The sequence below is a fragment of the Diadema setosum genome, chromosome 5 (assembly GCF_964275005.1).
Source record: "Diadema setosum chromosome 5, eeDiaSeto1, whole genome shotgun sequence".
NCBI lineage: Eukaryota > Metazoa > Echinodermata > Echinoidea > Diadematoida > Diadematidae > Diadema > Diadema setosum.
This window is the reverse complement of record NC_092689.1, coordinates 30,605,186-30,626,426: the sequence shown is the minus strand read 5'-3', so window position 1 is coordinate 30,626,426 and position 21,241 is coordinate 30,605,186. Positions and strand designations below refer to the sequence as shown.

General features: G+C 40.9%; 1 protein-coding gene across 1 annotated transcript in view; it reads right to left on the bottom strand.

Moving 5' to 3' along the window:
* Window positions 1–4,264: 4,264 nt before the first annotated feature.
* Window positions 4,265–21,241, bottom strand: part of LOC140228832 (maternal embryonic leucine zipper kinase-like) — a 74,515-nt gene continuing 57,538 nt past the window's right edge. Inside the window, exons 7-15 of the mRNA XM_072309105.1 lie at window positions 14,653–14,745; window positions 13,040–13,207; window positions 11,709–11,807; window positions 11,000–11,086; window positions 10,342–10,446; window positions 9,192–9,781; window positions 7,994–8,180; window positions 7,036–7,142; window positions 4,265–6,548 (exon numbers count right to left, since the gene is read on the bottom strand). Of these exons, the coding sequence (XP_072165206.1) occupies window positions 6,371–6,548; window positions 7,036–7,142; window positions 7,994–8,180; window positions 9,192–9,781; window positions 10,342–10,446; window positions 11,000–11,086; window positions 11,709–11,807; window positions 13,040–13,207; window positions 14,653–14,745 (1,614 nt within the window). The 3' untranslated portion in view covers window positions 4,265–6,370. The remainder of the gene's footprint in view (window positions 6,549–7,035; window positions 7,143–7,993; window positions 8,181–9,191; window positions 9,782–10,341; window positions 10,447–10,999; window positions 11,087–11,708; window positions 11,808–13,039; window positions 13,208–14,652; window positions 14,746–21,241) is intronic.

The following is a 21,241-nucleotide window of genomic DNA, read 5'->3' as shown; positions in this document are numbered from 1 at the left end:
ACAAAAGTAATGTCCTAATTGTTTTCACAGCTCCTTTTCAACAATGAAGAAGAAAAACTAACATACCGATGCATGCAGATCAGGGGCCCATTTCATAAAACTTGTCATCAGTGACAACTGCCACATTTCTATGACAAATTTGCTCTCAGCCAATCAGATGCAAGGATTTCAGCAGCTTGTCACATCTATGACAACTTGTCACTGATGACAAGTTTTATGAAACAGGCCCCAGATAAACACACAAATTTAAAGGCATGCATATGAAAACATACACACATACACACATGCACACAGATACATATGATTAATATTCATATACCACAAGAGAATGGCTGCTGCTGTGGCTAGTTTTTCACACCAACCAAGGCACTCAGTATAACAGTATGTATTAGAAATGAGAACCTAGAATACGGGTTCACATCCGTCAGTATCATGACCCCACCACTTACAACTACAGATACCACCAGCCCCCAACCACAACCACAATGTCTTGGTGCACACTAGCTGTCACTCTCTCTTCATGCGTGTGCATCTATGAACCTTTTCAGGATCACTTTAATAAAATGAAATTGATTCTCAGTGGACGCTCACAATGTCGATTGGCTGTTGACCGGTCATGTGAAACTCAAAAGTTTTGAAGAATTCCGAAACATATAAAAGTATGCACATCCCCCCCCCCACATACACACACATCCAGCGGCACACACAAAACACACAGGAGGAGGAAGAGGCAGCAGAAACCAAGACAACCATTCTACAGCACACAATGCAGAGCAAGATACAAAAAAAAAAAAAAAACCTACACGGAGATGCAGACATATTTCAATCACCAAATGTTGTAAAAGTGGAAATTTTCACCCATTTCATGTGATCAAAAACTAGCGCAGAAATAAAAGCTTGCGAATATTTTTGCTTGTCATATGTAACGCTGCTTAAGGTTTTGATTACGCGGAATAATGTGAAATTCATGCTACCCAGTCGAGCACGGATAATCACTTGCGCTAAAATTCCCACTTTTACAGTATCTGAAATGGTAATTGAGACAGGAACAAAGAGACAACAAAATCACTGAATTGACAAAATAGTGTCTGTTTCTTTTTCTTTCTTCGATAATCTTTAATTCGAGGGAAAAAAACAGAAGAGTTCCTGACATGCACCTTATTGGTGTACAGTGTACACACCAGAATAGCATGAAGAGCACTTTGTGAATTCCAGTGGAAATTACGTCATATGAATTAATGTGAAAGTAATGTATTTACAGATTAAAACTCATTGCTCGCATGGGAGAGGCTCCTCCCGCAACAACAGACATCATATTTTTCCTCTGAATTGGCAACAATCTAGTCCGATCCAAACATGATGTGATCCAGGCCAATATGCACCAGTGACCTCCGATGCAACATTAAAATTCATTGACTACAATATGTTTGTTTGTAATACCATACAGGGTACGAGTACGGCCTGCTCTGTAGTTAGGGCGTTTTGTAAGTTTGTGCACATCAGTTACATGCATATCGATACTGTCTTTATAGAAACTGGGCATAAGAACATAGTTTCATGTAAAATGTACTACAAGATTGCAGCTTACACTTTTTGTAGTGGGTATACTTACTTTGGTACATGTTTATATTAGACAACATTTTTGGCTGTGCAAATAATATCCACATCTTCACCAAAGATTTTGGAATTCGGCTAGAGGCCCTATTAGTCTAAGGTTTAGAGCAATTTTTTTTTTCCCCATGGTTACCACGCATTCATTATCTGAGCTTTCTCATAGATGCGGTAGAATGATACAAAAGCAATAATTTATATAGCATTATGCAAGATATTATATTGCATTATGAAGACATCATTTGCCCTCAAACTGAAATCTCACATGCGAAAGGTTACATAGTAACGCTGGCATTATGTCTGCATTGCTCCTTAGCAGACAGTAAAGCAGAAGGTCATATTAAAGTGACATGTATATTCTGGAATGAATTTTGACAATCATAATTAAAAGATTGTATAAAATATGTTTACAGTGATGTAATTCCCTCATTCATAATTTGGTACATGTAAAATTTGCTTAAGATTAAGGAAACACCTTAAAAATGAGTACATTTACAAAAATTGAATATGAGAATATGAAAATTTAATAAGTTAATTTATCCTCAGTTCCTGCTAAAATATGACCACGTCACAGGTTACAGATTCCCATACGACACACACATATGTGAGGATTTCTTAAAAGTACCATTACATGCAGATGAAGCATGTTCACTATTCATTCTTATCATTTGAATCACATCTGAATATTTTTCAATAATGATGCAACAGAGAAGTTTAGTTGTAAACATCCACACAATTTGGGCAAATTTGCATTCGTGTAATCCCAGAGTAGGAGACAGAAAAAAAAAGAGAAGATATAAGAATAATCTACAGCACTGTCTTGATTACTGGGTTTAAAATATGCTTTAAATGTGAACGCCAGTTCATATTATATACTTCTGCGATACAGCAATGCTGGACAGTTATAAGAGATAGCAATGGAATAGCAATGGTATTGGGTGGCTCGGAATAATTTATCACCAGTTTATTAGACTTCGAACTTTCTCCCTCACACTGGAAAAGGATACCACGCAAAGCACAATATCCTCTCACAATACTTGTCACATAAAGTCTTACTTTAAGTGTCGTTGTCTGGCTCTCCACTAGCAGCATAGTGTTCCACTGATGGAATTATGCCGCTCAAAAAGAGTTCAGTTGCATAAATATTTGTGAAAAACACCAACACGATGTGCCATGTTACAGCTGAGGCCGTCAGTATATGCAGTATTCCTCGCACGTACAGATTGACTATCTATGTATGATCATAAAGGCATATGGACATATTAGTGAAATTTCTGTCTTGACCGTTGAGATATTACCAAGATAGGAGACTGAGACTGAAAAAAACGTATCTAGAAATATTGCAGGAGCTTGAATACAGACGCTAACAAATCATTCTTGAAAAATGCTGCAAAAACGTAATCACTGTGCGTGTATAAAAACAAATACAAAATATTAACATCATGTTTACTGGGACTTCTCGACTCATATGTCTGAGCAATCACACAGAAAGAATTAATCTGAGAACTTTCTTAAAACAAAACTCAATACAAAACAAAAATGCACTTTTGTCATTGCACCACATGGACCTTTAAAGTGATCCCTCAAGATGTTGGAATTACAACACCAGAGGGCAGTATTCCCTACGTACACACACACATACATTCAATGCAAAGCAGTTACATGTACAGTTGTTCCTCCAAACTGTCAGCTTTGTTTGTTTTTCTTTCAAAAGCCATGAGGAAGCATACACACATATGTATGCATTTAGGAGGTTAAACAACTGACAGCTAAAATGGACACCTCTTCCCTGTGACATCACATCCTGCCATAGAGACTGTCTTTAACCCTATGAAGACTAGTCCCCGAGTATACTTGGGCACGTACAACTGTATCTATGGGAAATGCGGGCTGTGGCAAAATCAGCTCATACTCAGTGAGTGTAAAATGATTGATACAATTCCACGGATGCCTGCGAGTCTGTTGATGCTTTGAACAAATCATGGCATATGGGGCTCACATTATGTACCTGGTGTGTAAACATGGCTCAAAATAATTTCCACTGTAGAGATACTTAGGGACTTGAAACCACGAATGATACATTATACACGGTAGCTTTAAATTCAATCTTGTCGCAACACTGGGTCACACTACACTGCCTCAACCACATTTTGCAACACTGTCCTGGTATTGCTACATGCATCGTTATGCATATCACATACAGAATTACTTAAAATTTTTTATACCATTACAACCAGAGAAATCAATAGTGTAAGAGCCTAGGTTTCAGTATACCATCTCTATTCTGAAGACATTTCCATAATTGTACCTAAATATCCGCTTTCCATTCAAACTATCTGTGTGTTCGCTGCCTTGCTCAGAAAGACATCAAAGGAAATGAAAGGCAACGCAATCAGTCATCAATCTTGGGGCATCTCACGGACATTGAAACCTGATTGTTATTTGGATAGTGGCACCAGTTCATCCTGTAATACAATGATAAAGACTAGTCAGACAACTATGTATTTAAAGTCTTTGTCCATGTTTCCCTTCAAAAAAAGGAAAAAAAAAAAACTTGCACACACAAAAAGATTAGTCAATATTTAATTGATACATTGAATGGCTCTGTGCAAATAATACATTGCAGAAAGTGAAAGTGGAATTAACGGTCAGATTTTTTTTTTTTTTTTTTTCACTATTGAAGTTGTCTGGCACAAGTCTGTGAAAACCACTCTCATTAACGGTAATGAGATATCTGATACAACTCATGTGTCCGCTAGTAATTGAAATGCATCGTTTTGTCCTGCAGTATATTACTTCCTTGTTTTTCTTTAATACAATATCTGTTGTGGGATTCTAAACTTACCGTGCCAAACGTTCAAGAAGTGTCTCAGTTCGTGTGAAAGTGCCCTAGACCAATGTTTAAGATGAGATGGTCTTTCATGTGGATGTAAACAAGGTCATGTAAACCAGTGTAGATTTCCATCTTGCTTGCACAGTATAAACTGGGCCACGTGGGAAGTACAGCATTGAAAAAGTAAGCCAGCTTATGACTCTGCCTTCAGATTCACATTCATACTGGACAGTATCTCCGGACTCGTGATAATGCTTATGCTAATTTTAATGTAAATACACTGTTGTTGTTATATTCACACTGCTTTTAATAAGTATATATCTTGCTATGACAAACATGTGACAAAGCAAGTTTAAAAAGAACACCCTCCCCTCTTTTCTCATCTTTGTATCAGTTAGTACTTCAGGCAGTGTACCCCACAGAGTGCAGTAGTGTAATATGAACACTCAGTCCATTTCTGTCCTTGATATCAATGTACACGGTTGGAGATTGCTGGCTTTGTTTTGAGTTGGAAATAATTCCGAAGGCGGATACATAATTTTGCACTGATAACTGACTGGCATGATCTGATCGATGATAGACTTATGAGATACCGCATCACATGGCACTTTTTGGCACCGCAAAATTTGGCGCGTTGTGCAATATACCCAGTCGGGCTGGTTACGTCCACAGATTAGTTGCAGAAGCCTATCAGATTCCTCGCTCACATTTTGATCAATCCAGCATGTGAATACAGCAAACAATTGTTACAGAGGTAAAACACATCTAGATATCATTTCATACAGCATTTCTTTCAATGCTTTTATATCTCACCACAAGCAGAATTAAATTTTGAAGTATGAATATGCTAAAAAAAAAACCACCATTAACCCAAGGTTTACGCGGGAGAAGTCTTGATTGGGACAAAAAGTGGAATGCAAAACTTCAAAGTTTAGTCGTGGCTTTAAGTCTTGGTATTCATACCCCACAGCTGCTCACTTGTCCTACTCTAGGGGTGTTGTAGACCTCTACAAAATGGGAAATGCTATCTAGGCACAGCTAAACATGCATATGAGGTGAGCCTTTCACAACTACTTTGTCATGAAATTCTGTATTCTCTCTGTGTGTGCGGGTTTTTTTTTTTAACAATGGGGAGGAACAAGGGTGTACTTGAAGTTTGGGATTTGTTGAAATTCTTGAGGATCTTTCGCTGCATCTATCAGGCTTAACAAGAAGGAGTTCATCGGGGGTATAGCATTCAAATAGATCTAGCCAGTATGTGATGAAGAAAGCCCATGAGTGCAGCTAAACGTGGAAAACAGGACTCATTTCTTCAACGGTTTCACACTTGTGGAGTGATAGAGCGGGATGATGCCTCTCAGAGTAAACTTATTACTGAATACTGGTAATCATCAAATAACATGTATGCATCATATACAATTCACTTCGAGGTTAGATATGATAATAAATATAAAAGGTCTCCAACCCAAAATGTTCTTACATTAACAGCTAGGCGATTATTTCTCTCTCTCCCTCCACACACACACACTCTCTCTCTCTCACTGATATGCATGAATGCAATTGTTCCATTATTGCAGAATCTGACAACAGTTGAGATAATTTCACAATGACCACTCATCATACTGGTAAACAGCCCCAATCCTCGGCAATACAAAAGGTCCCATGGAAGCCAAACACAAGTGCAGAAGCCGTTTGCATCCTCTCCTCACATACGACAAGAAATGTCCATCTACGCATGTTTCCGACGTAGAACTCTTGCTAAAAAGTTGCTTGCTCCAATACGAGGCTCTTGAATTATTACGACTGTTGTTGCTCGTTGTTAAAAAGTTCGGCGACGTGATCTGTGACTGAAAAGAAGGAAAGAATATCACGGTGATCACGCGTCTGGAAGGACGACTATTTTGTCATCTTCATGTGGGGAGGGTGCTACAGTCTGGAGTGGTCCAGTATAGTTTGGCACATGCGCTTGTACTCCCATGTGTCGCCCTTGAGCCGCTTCCGTCGGATGCCGACCATGTCCATCTGGGGCAATCGACACACCTCCATGTCAAAGGAGAGTATGGTCTTTCCCTTGGAGTCTTGCTTCTTGCATCGCAGTGTGTAGCTGTGCAGGACAACAAGAATATATACAAGAATCAATGGTCGATGTCTTTGATAATAATATGAATGATAATGATACTGATAATGATAATGATAATGATAATAATACTCAATACTTATACACTGTACTAATGCTATTATCTACATATCACTTATATTGATAGTCATACTAGTGTTAACACTATCAATATCAATAACAATAAAAATAATGATAATAATAGCAACAACAACAATAATAATGATAATAACACTAACAATGAAATGAATACTTGCTTAAAACAAAGAGTTTGGACTTTCTTTTTGTCCTTTTTTTGTTTTGTTTTGTTTTGTTTTGCTACTGTTGTTTGCATGTGCCATCTGGCCGGTATATTTGTTTGAATTTTTCGTATTTTGCCTTACTCATTCGGGGGTCCATGAAAACCAAACCCTCATATCGGCACAAGGACTGCCTTCTGTGGGATTAGCTCGGTTCTCTTGGCAAAAAAACTCACCCTTTCTGCTTGTAGGAATCTATGTTGCTGTACATGACTCCCTCTTTTAACCGCTCCAGCACGACGTCAGCCGGGAGTGTTGATGTCGTCGCTACGTTGTACAGCGCCTGGAAAGTGACAGACAGAGAGAGAGAGAGGTACAGTTTGAGAGATTTTTTTTCCTTCAAATGTCCTCATGGGTCAGCAACTGAAGAGTTCCTTTCCAAATGAAACATTTCACTGCTTATCATCAAGCACAATAAATGGGTCATCTGTACAGCTACACAGCCAGGAAAGCTAGCTAACCTGGCCTTACTCTGGGTTCAAAGTGCAGTCATGCATGCACATAGGGTTCTATTACTGCAGTTGGATTTAATATCTTTTTGAACACAACTAAGTTTTCATTGCCTGATTTTGCAGTTTTCTCACAAGAAATTCAATACTATGAAGAGCTTACTGTATGGGACAACTGAAAATGAATACATTTTTGTTTAAAAAAAAAGAACAATGTGATGAAAAATGGATCTAGCTCCTTGTAGAAAGGAACTCTTTCAATTGTGAGGGTAAAATTGCAGGGTGAGGGGTCAATTTTACTGGCACTGGAAATGCTCTACACACCTACAACATCAGGCCAATCCCAGTAGTGGATAACAGGAAAGTTGCTGGTTTTTGTTGTGTTCTGACTTTAGAGATGTGAGATACCCCATCCAGCTGTCCGTGTTCAAGTGATTGTGTTAAGGGAATCGATACTCTACCCACACTGCTTAATCATAATTAAGGAATTAGATGAACATAATGGATGGTTGGATTATCTTTCCTTCTGACGAAGTAATAGAAAGGAGATTCTTATTGAGCAACTCAGGATTTTGTGTGCTAAGATTTGCATCTTCTGTGCACCAACGATACAGAAAAAAAAAGTAAAAAAAGGGTGCACGTTACAAACTAGAAAGGTAGTTGGAAATCACAAAAGAGCACTTACCTTCACTTTCCTCGGTTCATCGATGCCGGCGATGGAGCGTTTCCTCGGCGACAGGAGGTCCATCATCTTGTCGATGCCCTTCTCGAAGCTGCCGAAGATCTTCTTGGCCGAGCTGCTGAGGCCCGTCTTCTTCATCTCCCCGTCGTCGATCATGATTCGATCCAGAGAGTCCTCCATGGACACGGCTCTGTCACGGAAACAGACACAGAAAATTATTTTCTCTCATGATGCCAAACTACTGCATACAAATTTTTCATGAGGTTTTTACTTTCGCGAAATTTCGCAAGTCAGTTCCTAGTCACAAATTTAAAGAGACATGAGAATATGGACTCTGATCCCAACGTGAATGTGACATGCAAGCATGCATTTTCTCCATTCAGTACTGTACTCCACGATTGCGAAGTTAACCACTCGCGAAATTGTTGGGAAGTTGCAATTTGCCAAAAATTAGACTCGCTGTATATATGGCTTATGCAGTAATGTATATACTACATTATATTCCACAAGTTTGATATTTCACGTGACTTGAAAGACAAATTGGGTGAGCAGTCAAATTGCACTCGAGAATTGCTTTGATGGGACTGACAAAGAACCCTTGTCAAGGGGAAAGAATTTATATCCATTTCACTGTTGCAAATTACATTTACTCTGTGGGATGTATTGACAGGTGGTATTGACTGGTATTTACAGGTATTTGAAACCATGATCTTGCCACTGGAAGTAGAGTATCAGAAAAAAATACTGCAGCTCTGAACTGTCCACTGACTGTAAAGAGTGACTGACAACAGAATCCACAGTATTCACAAGCATCTAATAAGCAATTATGATTGAGAATTTATAACCCCCATGCCCACCTCCCCTCTCCCCCCAAAATGAATTTTCAAGCTTGTACATGACATCCTGCATTACTTCTGATACACGGCATGAGAAGCTGTGAAATAATTATGTTGTGACTACATCCCTTGAGCGGTGCCATGCTCAGAGTACCGTACTTGCAGTTTTGAAAATTAGGCTCATTAAAAGTAAATCAACCTCTCCTAACTTAGCCTTTCAAAGAGTACTTTTGTCACTTGACTTGGTTCTGTAAACCACATTAATTACGTACATAACACTACTCATGTAAAAATGAATTCTTTCTTTGCAAATTTCAGTGAAGATGCTGTTTGATGTGGGGCAGTGTCAACTAATATCTGCTCACTTTTTGATATCAAAGGCACCACTGCCGCCAGCATTGTCCACTGACAATCGATTGAGTTCGCCGTCCATGGACCGCGAGGGAGTTACGACGGGAGGTAGCGATAACGTGGGCACCACTGGCTGCTTGGCGCTGGCCACCGCCCGGTCCTTCTGGGACAGCTTCTCCTTGGCGTCGCTCTTGCTCCGCTTCCGCACCGGCGTCTTGAGCGGGATGCCCACAGGCTTGACGAAGCCGTCGCTGTCCAGGCGGTTCTCCTTCCCGCTGCCGAGCGGCGTGGACATCATGTACGCATCCTCGTCACCCAGGCAGCCGCCGCCACCGCCGCCGTACGTGCCCTCGAAGTGGTGGCTGACGGGCCGGTCGCGCGCCCGGTTGGCGGAACCCCGCGTCCGCCGCCTGTCGGCTGAGTGCCGCCTCTCCGAAGACACCCGCCGGTGCGGCGAGGAGATGACGTACGACTCTTCGTCCTCGAGGCCGTCCTCCATGGAGCTGAACATATATGGCGAGCTGGTGGGTGGTTCCAGGTTGTCATGGTGATTGTGAAGAGGCTGGTAGTGCTGGTTTATCCTTATTGCACCATCGGTATCATTCTGTAAAACGAAAATCAAATGAAAGCATTATGGGAAATGCTTTTGATTCATCCTGTCCTCAATTACAAGTGTTTTTTTTTTTCTTTGTAATATATTATACAGCGATGTACCTGCCCAACCCTAAAATTCAGTGAATAGGAATAACTGAAAGAAAATACTGCAAAAGCAGGAATTTTCCCTCATCTCCCATGCATCACTATATGCAAGTGTTGACAAACTAGGATCACAAGGTTGAATGAAGCGTCTTCTTTCCTACAAAATAGGAATGTTTCTACTAAATGGAAATGGTAGGCAGGTATGGTAAAATACCTAATACAAATGATCTCCAAAATGCAAATGGATCCAAAATACAAATGAAATGGAAGGAGTATTCAAAAACAAACTTAACAACCTAGCAACAGGTGGAATGGCCGATAGTATGGGTTGTCACGAAGTAACATCCATGACTTTTACACACATACGTTGTGTTTAAGAATTTCAACTTCACGAAGCAAGGGGCAGAGGGCGGCCCTTCATGGACTCAAGAGGGCAGCATGACACTTCAAATCTTAACACCTCACCTTTTCTGAGAGAGGCTTGGTATGTATGGGCAGCCTAACCGTCTTCCCCCTGTACTTGTTGGCCAAGAGGATGAAGTATGTAGCCGTCAGCTGGTCGTACCGCCACTGGGAAGTTGCAAGAAATCAAGTATTTAAACAAAATGGAGACTTCTTGTTAATTTCTTGATGGAAATCATGATCAACAATTTTGCTTTCCCCAGTAGAGGAGAGAATGTGAATGAGCTATCATCAAGTATGCTTGAACAATCGCTTTCGTTGTAAGTATGCTGTAGTTGAACTATGAATGCATCAGCTCTGGTAAAGTGTACTAGTATTCAGCTGAAAGCAACTGAGTACATTTCTTCTTCTTTGATATTGGAAATCTTTTGCTCCAGATGAATGTTGAGACACTTTTTCCACACATTTACCATGCCTTTTTATTTTGTTTCACTTGGGTCACTGAGAAATATGATTAAAAGTGTCAGAAATTACCTTCCCTTTTGATATGTTGTTAATACTCATCATGTAAACTAAAGTATAGATCTGCAGTGATATGCTCTACAGTTCAAGTTGCTTTAAGGGATTATTTCTTCAAGATGGGGGTGGGGACAAAATTCGTTACATGGACTGCTTTAAGTCCAGTGACAGGTGACTTACAGAGCACAATCATGACACAAACCTGTTTCAGTTGTGAGGTCACTTCCTTCTTTGACTTCCCATAATGCATTGCCATTTCTGTGACACAATCCACATTCAGCTGGTTCTTCTGTGGAGAGAAAGGCAGAAATGGAGGAAAAAAAAATTAATAAACAAAACTCAACACGAAGTTGCAAATGCCATGGGAAATCCATCATCATTCACACATACTTGTACCAGTCTCGCTTATACAACTTGTATGCCACTCTTCATATCACTATAAATCATATGGCAAAATGGTAAAGTTTATCATTTGTCTTTTACAGGACTTGGGGAATTACCGCCAAAGAGGCGACGTTGATTGCGTTATCATGACATGGATCATTGCATCAAGTTTGATGACATAGCAAAGGCCTCAAAGATTACTGGATAATCTGTTAAAACTGATGCGTATGACCATTCAATGACCGTGTAAAACCCCAAATATAATCTCTCGGCAAGACGCAAAGGTGGGCACACCAGGCATTATGGGAGAAGCTCGGGTCGTAACCTGTTATTGGGGTTGCAAAGAAATAATGGAGCATGAGAGAACAGACAACCTGACAGTAATATAGGGTTTCCAGCACTCTGGTGTGACAAAGGCCTTTAAGAACAAATTAGCAAAACCAGAGCAACAACAATAATGACAACTATAAAAGGATGGAGAGAGTCCCCCTTTAAAGGGCCACAATTTCACCTCATCAGACTCTTACCTCGCACTTGCTCTCCCAGTCGACGGGAGTGTGGAAGCTCTTCATGACCCACGGATGATCGATGAGTTCCTTCATCTTTATCCTCTTCTGTGGGTTCACCTGCAGGTCGGGTGGATTCATGGGTTGAAGGAAAAGAAAAGAAAAAAAATAAAATTACAATTTCACATCACATCTAAAGACAAGCTACTAGTGATGTTCATTTCCCTTTTCTCTGATGGTTTTAATAGCATTTAGTGCATGACTTTGGTGTACAGTCATTTGACAAGACATGGTAAAGCTTTTACAATGTAATAGACTGTTTTTTTTTTTTTTTCAAGTTTACTTTCAATTTTGGTTTATAACTGAATTCAAGGCTAAACCAAAAACCAAACAAACAAAGGTCTGGCCCATTTAAAATCCTGAGGGCATTTCACCACATTACATGCGAATTTTACCACAGCACTCTGACCCAAATTTCTGTCACCTCCACACAACATGGAAAGAGGCTGGGATATTGTAGGTTGTCATGGCTGCTGTTTTCTAGGTCATCCCGTTATAATGGTGGGCGCCAGGAGAAGGCTCATGAAAATGTAAAAGAGAGGAAGTTGTTCACGCATGTAGATCACGACCAGTGTATTGTAGTGTGACGGACTTGTGCGTGGTTTGCTTCCAATGCGTGACTCCGCAAGCATAACTGGGTCAATAACATTCTGTGTCTAGGTAATGTACAAAGCTCAAGGTTGACCTTATTGTTGCTGGAAAAAACTAAAAAAACTAATTGCACACTACACAACCTTCATGCATCGTGTCACATCTTCATCGCAAATGCTCTCTTTCCCTCCAAATATCCCCTCTTCCCATCCCCAAGGTGGATTGCTGCATTCCCAAAGCCACCGGAGCGAGTGCTGATGGCCGGCATTCATTTGCCAGCCCGCTACAACCCTCGTCTTTAATTGCTGTAATGACCAACCCACTCACTTCAAATTGATTTGGACCATCAATAATTGACCATGCACAATTGCCAGGCATGCAGACCCACAAACATGCAGGAGCTCCACTCAAATTTAAAAAGTTTTGTCCGCTTTGGTATTGTCGCGTAAGAGGAGGTCAAAATTATACGGCGAACTGGTTCACCCGTGATAATCCTGTATATGACAATATTCTGCAGTTTGATGAGTTTGAGGCAGACTGTCTGCGGAAGATGACTTGACTTTTTCTATTTTTCTATAAAGTCAACTTCCTACAAAAAGTGCTGGCATTCCAATTTTCCATCACGATACTTGATGGATTTGGAAGAATCTTCAAACAAGGCAATGCTAGCATTCTCTATGTATTCTATCACGCTTGCCCACCTGAAGCATAAGCCTGAGAAGGTCTTTGGTTTCTGATGAGAGCCACGGGGGTTCCTCATAGTTCCCCGAGAGGATCTTGCGGTAGAGGAGTGAGACGTTGTCGTCGTCGAACGGCAGGAAGCCACATAGTAAGGCGTAGAGCAGCACGCCCATGCTCCATATATCAGCCTGTTGCCAAAAAAAAAAAATGAACAAAATAAACAAACGTACATACACAAAATGAAGCTACTTTTGCAAGGGTCATCAACCGATAGGTCAAGAGCTATTCTTACATGACATCAAAGACATCACGGCAGAAGAGAGGCAAAATGTGGCCCAAATTAGGCAATTATTAACACAAAAAGAAGTTATGAAACTTTGACTGTACACATGCTATCTCATCTATTCATGATGTCACAATAGCTGTCTCAAGTGGTCACATATAAATGCTTGGAATGCAACTTGTATTCTAGTCTTCATTGCTTTGTGCATGTGAAGCGACCATTAAGTGACTTTTCCTGCAGGTTTGTGGGCAGGAATCAACTTTCTTTGAAGATGTAACTTCATATCTATTAATAATATTTCACGAGCAGGGTAGCGAAAACACAAGAATGAACAACTAGCATAAGGATTTCGCCCACGCGCGGAAACGAGAAGTGTCCGTTTGTCGCATGACCAAAAACAAAATCCTGTGTTGGAGCCCAAAACAAATACCATGTTGTGTAAGTTACAGGCTTTTTAACATTTATGACTCTCCACGCACTTGTCTCAAATTTGTTAGTTTGCTTTATAATAACATTTCCACCATTTCTTCAGATTACTTGCATACACCCACACGGAACCTTCTTAAACAAGATTCTACCAGAGACATCTAACAATCATGGATAAATTACTAACATAATTAACAGCAACAACAACTAAACAACATCACAATTCTTTCTATAGATTGAGCATAACTTGCATGTTTTCATGTTAATAACATGATCAAAGAAATTGCCGAGGAAACATACAGATTTTGCCCACGCATGTAAAAATGAGAAGTACTTTACTAAGGTGATATCAGTCACATGACCAAGAACAAAATTCTAGTTTGGTGTCCAAGACAAATACCATGTCGCCTAATTACAGACTTTTGAACATTTATGACTCTCCACACACTTGTCTCAATTTTCTTCAAGTTTTCAGTGACGTACAAGTATTATACTGCTTCGGTCTTTTCGGCCATCACAGAATAGCAGTTTGTTACACCTTGGGGAGCACTTTCCACGGACTCTTTTTTGACACTGACAGCAACCTTCATAAAGCATGTGAGCGAATAATTGTGAAGCTTAGGAGGTGGGGGGTCGGATCTACTGAATACAGTACACTTTGTCTCCAGAGATTTTTATTGTCAGCGCAGCGTTGCTTTCATGACAAGTCATTGACCATAACCACAAAGGTTGACGCAAGTTTGCATAAGCTTGTAACCCTAGGTTATATCATTTAAGTGACGCCAGGATATATATAAAATGCCAGTGCCCCTAAGGATGCCTGCAAAAAGGCAACATATCGATGAAACACCAAGAATTTCATACGCAGCAGTCTCATGAAAAAAAAAAAAGAAGCAAAAAGCAAAAATGTATCCTGTGTCTCACCTCTGATCCCAGGTATTCTTTGCCCGAAACTAGCTCTGGCGCTGCGTAGGCCGGACTTCCGCAGCAGGTCTCCAAGTGATCCTTCATGCCACCCTGGATATATGGAAAACAAAATAAATGAGGAACATCATCATAAATGAAGTATCTCTTCTCTTTGCACAAAGGTGTCAAACTACAACCTAAACTACCCATCGTACAACATAAACTACACTCACATACTTTGTTGTTGTTTTTTTAAACTCCCTCTCTTTCTCTAAACCCTTACTGCATTTTAGCTGTGTGCTAGCACGTCCCTTGGAATGGTTTCTGTTCTAATTGGCAGCAATGACTGGAGAACTAACTTTCAATTGATAGAGATAAGCTGATCCTTCTAATCCCCCCTAATCCCCACTGTGTCATAAAGACATTCCTGCAGAACTGAAGCACTGTGCTTTGCCAGAATGGGCTATCTATGTTTATACAAGAAGGTCACATTTGAGGGTAGAGCAATTCACCAAATGCTTCTGAAATAAGCTTGGCAAAGTTGTGGCATAGTGCCTCAGCACTTAGAGTGTTAAATGCTCCAGTCTGCTCAGTTTCTGTTTACGGCTGGTGGGCCGAATGAAAGGGAAGAAGACAATAACGCGGTGCTTATGTTTTGCCTTCTTCCCACACAAAACTTCACACCCACACGAATCCGAGACTTGAGATGAAGTATCGAATTGTGTGCTTTCGAACTACAAGTAACAACATCGGGCAGAGCCACGATTTGATGGGGTTTCTCTGTGCAGCAAAGCAGGTCTTTGGTTTCATGTTGACACCATATCCATGTTATCACATCGTAAGCAGCAGCTCAACGCAGGAGAGTTCAAGAAAAAGGTCGAGGGAGATTCTCACTCTGATTTCAGAATCCTTACTGGCTTGCTGACGGTTTGATTTTGCTACAACACACATTTCCCATAGACGCTTGCCTGAGTATACTCAGGACTTGTCCTCAATGGGTTAAAGATATACTCAGGACTTGTCCTCAATGGGTTAAAGAGAAATTCCAGGCCAGTTCTATGCACAGTGGGGAAAATGCTTCTCACTTTCATTACCAAAGTGTCATTAGCTGTTAATGTACTGAGCATAGACACACAGCAGCAGACCATGCACTATCACCAAAAACATGTACTGTACATGTACTGTAAAACGAGGAATGTTCGCGTGCATTTTAATTCCGCGAATTTCGAGAGAGCCAAGATTCGCAAAATTAAAATGCAAGCGAAAGTTCTTGTCTACACTATATGCATTTAATGTTAGAGGCAACTCGCGAAAATTTCATGCCGCAAAAAAAAAGGCCATCGGCTACAGCTCGCGAAAATTTCATGCCGCGAAAATTTCATGCCGCGAAAGTATTGTGTTTTACAGTACTCATTTGAGGCATTTCATTTTCCATATTGCTGCCCCTCTCTTACATATATGTACATGTATTGCCTCAAATCTCACCTCCAAACACCCTTTCTCTCCTCTTTGGTTCCATGGTTACTGAATGTATGATTGTGTGGTAAAATGATTATACAGATTGCGACCTTGCTGTTGTTTTCACTGTTCCAATACAGTCATCGCGACCAATTCATTTTCAGTTTGTCACGCGTACTGCCCACTCAAGGCTCAAAGAAACACTTGCTTTGATAGTTGGGTATGTTGGAATGCTCGTTAATATCTTTGACAACAAAGACAACAAAAACAATGATGCAGAGGTCAACTACAGCTAGAAGCACCATGTTCATCCATGACCTTTGCTGCATTTGTTCGTGATACACGGGTTCTTGTACACCCTCATAAAATGGTATCATCTCGTGATAGTAACTGGTGACAACACAGGCTACAAGACAAAGTTATGGGAGGGGGAGGCTGTTTGCAGGGCTACCCCACAGCAGCAAAGACTGCTTTCTGTCAACCCTCTAAGAACCACCACTTTAAAACACTATTGACATTATACATAAGTATGTTAACTATGGGGCTGAAGGAGTTAAAAGGATGATGCAAATAAAATGCCAGCATATCCACATGCATACACAGTCGATCACTTTTTGTAAAAGACATTGTTCTGATTTTGTTTTCATTGTTTTTCACATCTTGGACTGCACTTTGCAGCATGCATTCTGGCTGCATTTGTGCTTTGTACTGACTGTTCTCTTTAGAGCTGGCCCAGGCATGCGGCGTACTGATACATATTATTCATACGGGGATTGGGGAAAAAGGGCGAGTCCAACGATACTGGTGTGGGAAGGAAACCTGACTTTTGTGCAAACATGCACAGGACCGCCCACGCATATTTCTCCTGATAATTTCAAAACGGCGGGCAAAAAAAACACACAAAAAACACCTCGCGCACCGCAGAAAGTGGCACTATCTGTTTCGGAGAGTGATATGCGATCCACATGAACATTCTGTTTCCGTTATCAAACCGAGAAGGCAAAGATGCTCTTCTGTTATTTGAACCTCCTCCCTCCGAGTCCGCATTTTACGCCGATCATGAACACGTTTTGGATGCTGGGAATGAGATGATTGCCAGTAACAAGAGCATGAACATTAGAGATAAGTGACTACCGATACACCAACCATTTCCAATTGACAATCACATTGCAGCCCTATTTGAGCTCATTCAAAATGAATGAGCAGCAGGAGGCATGCTGAATAACATTTTACGGCCGTATATCATTCTGTAATGGTCTTGCGTCACCAGCAGAATTTTAGCCCAGCTACAAAACATACACTGTACCAACATTACTTAGATACTCTTCGTGTTTAATGCATCCCCTGCTTTCTTGTTCTGCGCAAGTTTGGCTAAATCAATTTATGTGTTTTGATCAGTATACTCTGAAAGGAAAAGTGAGAAATATGAACATATCAGTGAGAGAGGGTGAGAAATAGGGATAGATGGATAGAGAAAGGGTGAGAATCAGCATGGACGGTCCATGGAATCAGCAACACTGCGCTCTGAATGCTTCTGTGCAGTCTTCCAATGAACACGGATAGAACAGGAGACAAATGTAAACAATAACAACCGGCTTGATTGGTTGCACAGCTGGGCCCAGGCCTGACAGACCAAAGATTCTTCTTCCCACATGGGATGGGATGCCTCTATGCCAGGGGGGAAAAATATGTCATGTTTGTCAGGCCTACAGCACCCCCTCGAGCCTCCCCCCCCCCATCACTAATATATACCTGCCCCATTCCCAAAGTTACTAATGCTGGGGCGACAGTGCAAGGGGGATGGAGAGAGGGAATGTGTGTGTGCTGCCCTACTTTTATCTGGGGAAGATATGAAATGTTTACGCCTTTTGAAGAGTGCCAGCTCCAAAACGGCCAATAAAAAAAAAAAGAGACTAAGAAAAGAAATGAATTATTCCTCTTTGCATTTTTACCATGAACACCCTCCTACTTTATTTTCTTTTTTGTTTGCCATGGCATGTACATCCTCAAGGCAAGACAGTTTTATTAGCTATTCCCCTCTTGACTCGGGTGTTATAATGATAGTAAAGCCTTCTAAAGAGAACAGTTCTGACACTGAAAAGGCTACAGTGGTTTTTCATCAACATCATTGTCGTCGTTTAAACTCAAGGTTCGATGCTTACTCCCATGAATATTTTACCATCATTTCCCCTGTTTTGAAATAGTGATTGTGCATTTCAAATTGGCAATGCAGACCTGAAGGAGCACTCCCTCCGCAAAGTTCTTCTCCGTGTCGGTAGAAGTTTCAGTGTAACACAAGATTGGTACGTAGACAGATTGATAGACAGATAGATAGAGAGATGGACAGATTGATAGAGAAACATATAGAGATAAGTATAAAGTTAGATAGATAGATAGATAAGTAAATAAATAGATACACGATAGATAGATAGATAGATAAATAGATAGATATAGATAGTGAGTACCGGAACATATGGCAAGCAAAAATATTCCCGTGTTTTTATTTTCGCGCTAGTTTCTGGTTGTGCGAAATATGCGAAAATTTCAACACCGTGAAAATTTCCACTTTTACAGTAGATAGATAGATAGATAGATAGATAGATATGCATTGTAGACAGATAAAGAGAGTGTGTGTGAGAGAGAGAGAGAGAGAGAGAGAGGAGAGGGAGAGAGAGGGAGAGAGAAAAGGGGAGAGAGGGAGAGAAGGGAGTAAATGGAATATATTTTGTGCAACCACATAGGTGTAAAACTAATTTGGAAAACATCTGCAGTGAGAATTGGCTTGCCTCTACGGATGGCCCGACGCGCAAATAAATCCCCTACATGTCGGCACTCAAATGGCTCGGCCTGAAATCGCTTGTGATGAGGCCAGGAAATCATATTAAGTGCTTTCTAATCAAATTATCATAAATGGAGGCTTTTCGAAAATAAAGAAAAAAAAAAATCCCTCCATTGTCACAGTTGGGCAGGGAGTGTGGTGTCAGTAGGCTGATTCTAATTCTTTTGTCTTTTTTTGTTCGGTCGGTCTGCCGGATTGTGGCAAACGACGATTAATTTGCACCGATACTGGCCACTCGTCGGCTGATGCCTGCTCGGCTTAATACCCTCATCATCCAAATTAAGCTGGCCTACAGCAGCATCCAAGCTGGCTGGGTCATGGTAGTTGATCCGCAGACAAGGGTTTAACAGCCACGTATGGTGACCTTTTGAACTTTTTTTTTTTTTTGCGGGTCACTCATAGAAAGTGATATGTTTTTGTGTTGTAAAAGAACTTTCACACGGCTAGTGAAAGAGAGGGAGAGAGAAAGAAAACAACAAAAGTACAACAGACAAAGGAAGAAGTATAGAATCAATTAATCAGGCCTTGGACATATTACAGGTTTCTGACAGTAGATTGACCATTAAGAAATTGACATGAATGCGTGTATATACATGTGGGGGCGGGGTGGTGGAAAGCAGACTGTACTCCAGGTTTCACTTACAGAAAGGTACTTCAGTGTGAATTGTACCCCTCACGCACACTCTCGAATTTTGTCCAGTGACAAAAGATTGCAGGAAAATCTGTTTCCCCAAAACTGCACGCAGGGCCCATTGGTAATTGACCGCCTCCAATTCACAGTTGGTTTCTGTACCAATTGCGTGACGTTGGCGAAACTGCCGGAGCTTTCGGCAGTGGGGCAGAATCTAAGGGATTTCATGGGTATTGAGTTCAAACCAGTTTACACAGGGTGGAACCTGAGTGAGAAAATGAGGCTTCAGAATCAAAGATTAACTGCATACATTTCACTATCAAAAATCCCCAACATTTTTATCATTTGCCTCTATATTTGGGATGGAGTGAAAAAGGCGCACCAAAATGAGTCTTGCATGAGAGTTTTTTTCTGATCTTTTCTGTTTTGCTACATATCCTGCAAATCACAGCTTATTGTATATCTTCTGAGTTGAATCATATTGTATATCTTTTGAGTCGAATCATGAAGTATATTTCTACTTGTTTTCGTTTCAAAAGTTGAAAAACAGATCCAAAATGGGAAAAAAAATCAGAGATCAAGAAAATGTTACTTCACGACCTGTAACCATTAGGGATACTAGCAGTAGATCTACTAAAGTGTTTCATGATTACACGAAATAAAACTGTTCGTATTGGTAAAATGGCACAGACGAGGTCGAAGACATCAGATGTTGTTGACACGCAAAAATGGAGAATGGGTGGGAGGAGGGGTTAGATTAGTGGTCTGACATTTGAAACTCTAAATGGATTTAACTGCATGGGGCTCGTTGTCTGACTCTGAAACTCGTAAACTCATTAATGTTGTGGTATTGTGATGGATGCGCAGTGCAGAATCCGTAGACTTTACAGACACTTTTGATGCATAGAGTTGGGGGGGGGGGGGGAGGGTTCATGAGTGGGAGGGTGGGGTTAACATTGCGGTCTGACATTTGCAATGGCAAACTTGATTAATTCTGAGCTCCTCATGCTTCTAATTCTCCAAACTCTGATTGTCAACATTCACATGTGCATTGCACAAGGGGAGATTAACGTTTGAAAAAAAAAAAGAGGGAAAATTTGGGGGGAAAAAGTTGAAGATGTGACTGTAATGTCCTAAAGCACTTCACCCATGCTGAAACTCACCCCTCTTTGAGCGTAATGGCATTTAGCGCCAGCGACCGAGCGTTCCGCTGACTGCCAATCTCATTTTCCTTCTTTATTTGCTTTGTTTCTTCCCCTCTATCAGACTCTGGAGAGTGTTTTTGGCCGTGTAAAGGTGCGCGGCAGGGAACGGTGCGTGGGCACGACAACGACAGTGGACTGGACTTTTACCCCTAATTTAACGCAGATGCGCGCAAGACAAGGCGAGAGATGGGGCGACGTTCCATTGGACACCCCCGCAATAATTAGCAGCCCCCTGGAGCAAAAGAGGAGAGCACTGAAGTGGGTGGGGGGCAGGTGAAGCGAGGGTAAAGGGGGGAGCAGCATGAGAGATTGAGGAAAAGGCAGCATGAAGTTGAATAACAACATCAAGGGATATAGCTGGGCTTATTACAAAATCAGAGGAGTTGTAAGAGGATGACATCATCCGCCCACAGTCCAGCTGTTATGTCACTGTAACGTCTCATACGGTTTCATGAAACCATGTACAGACGTGAT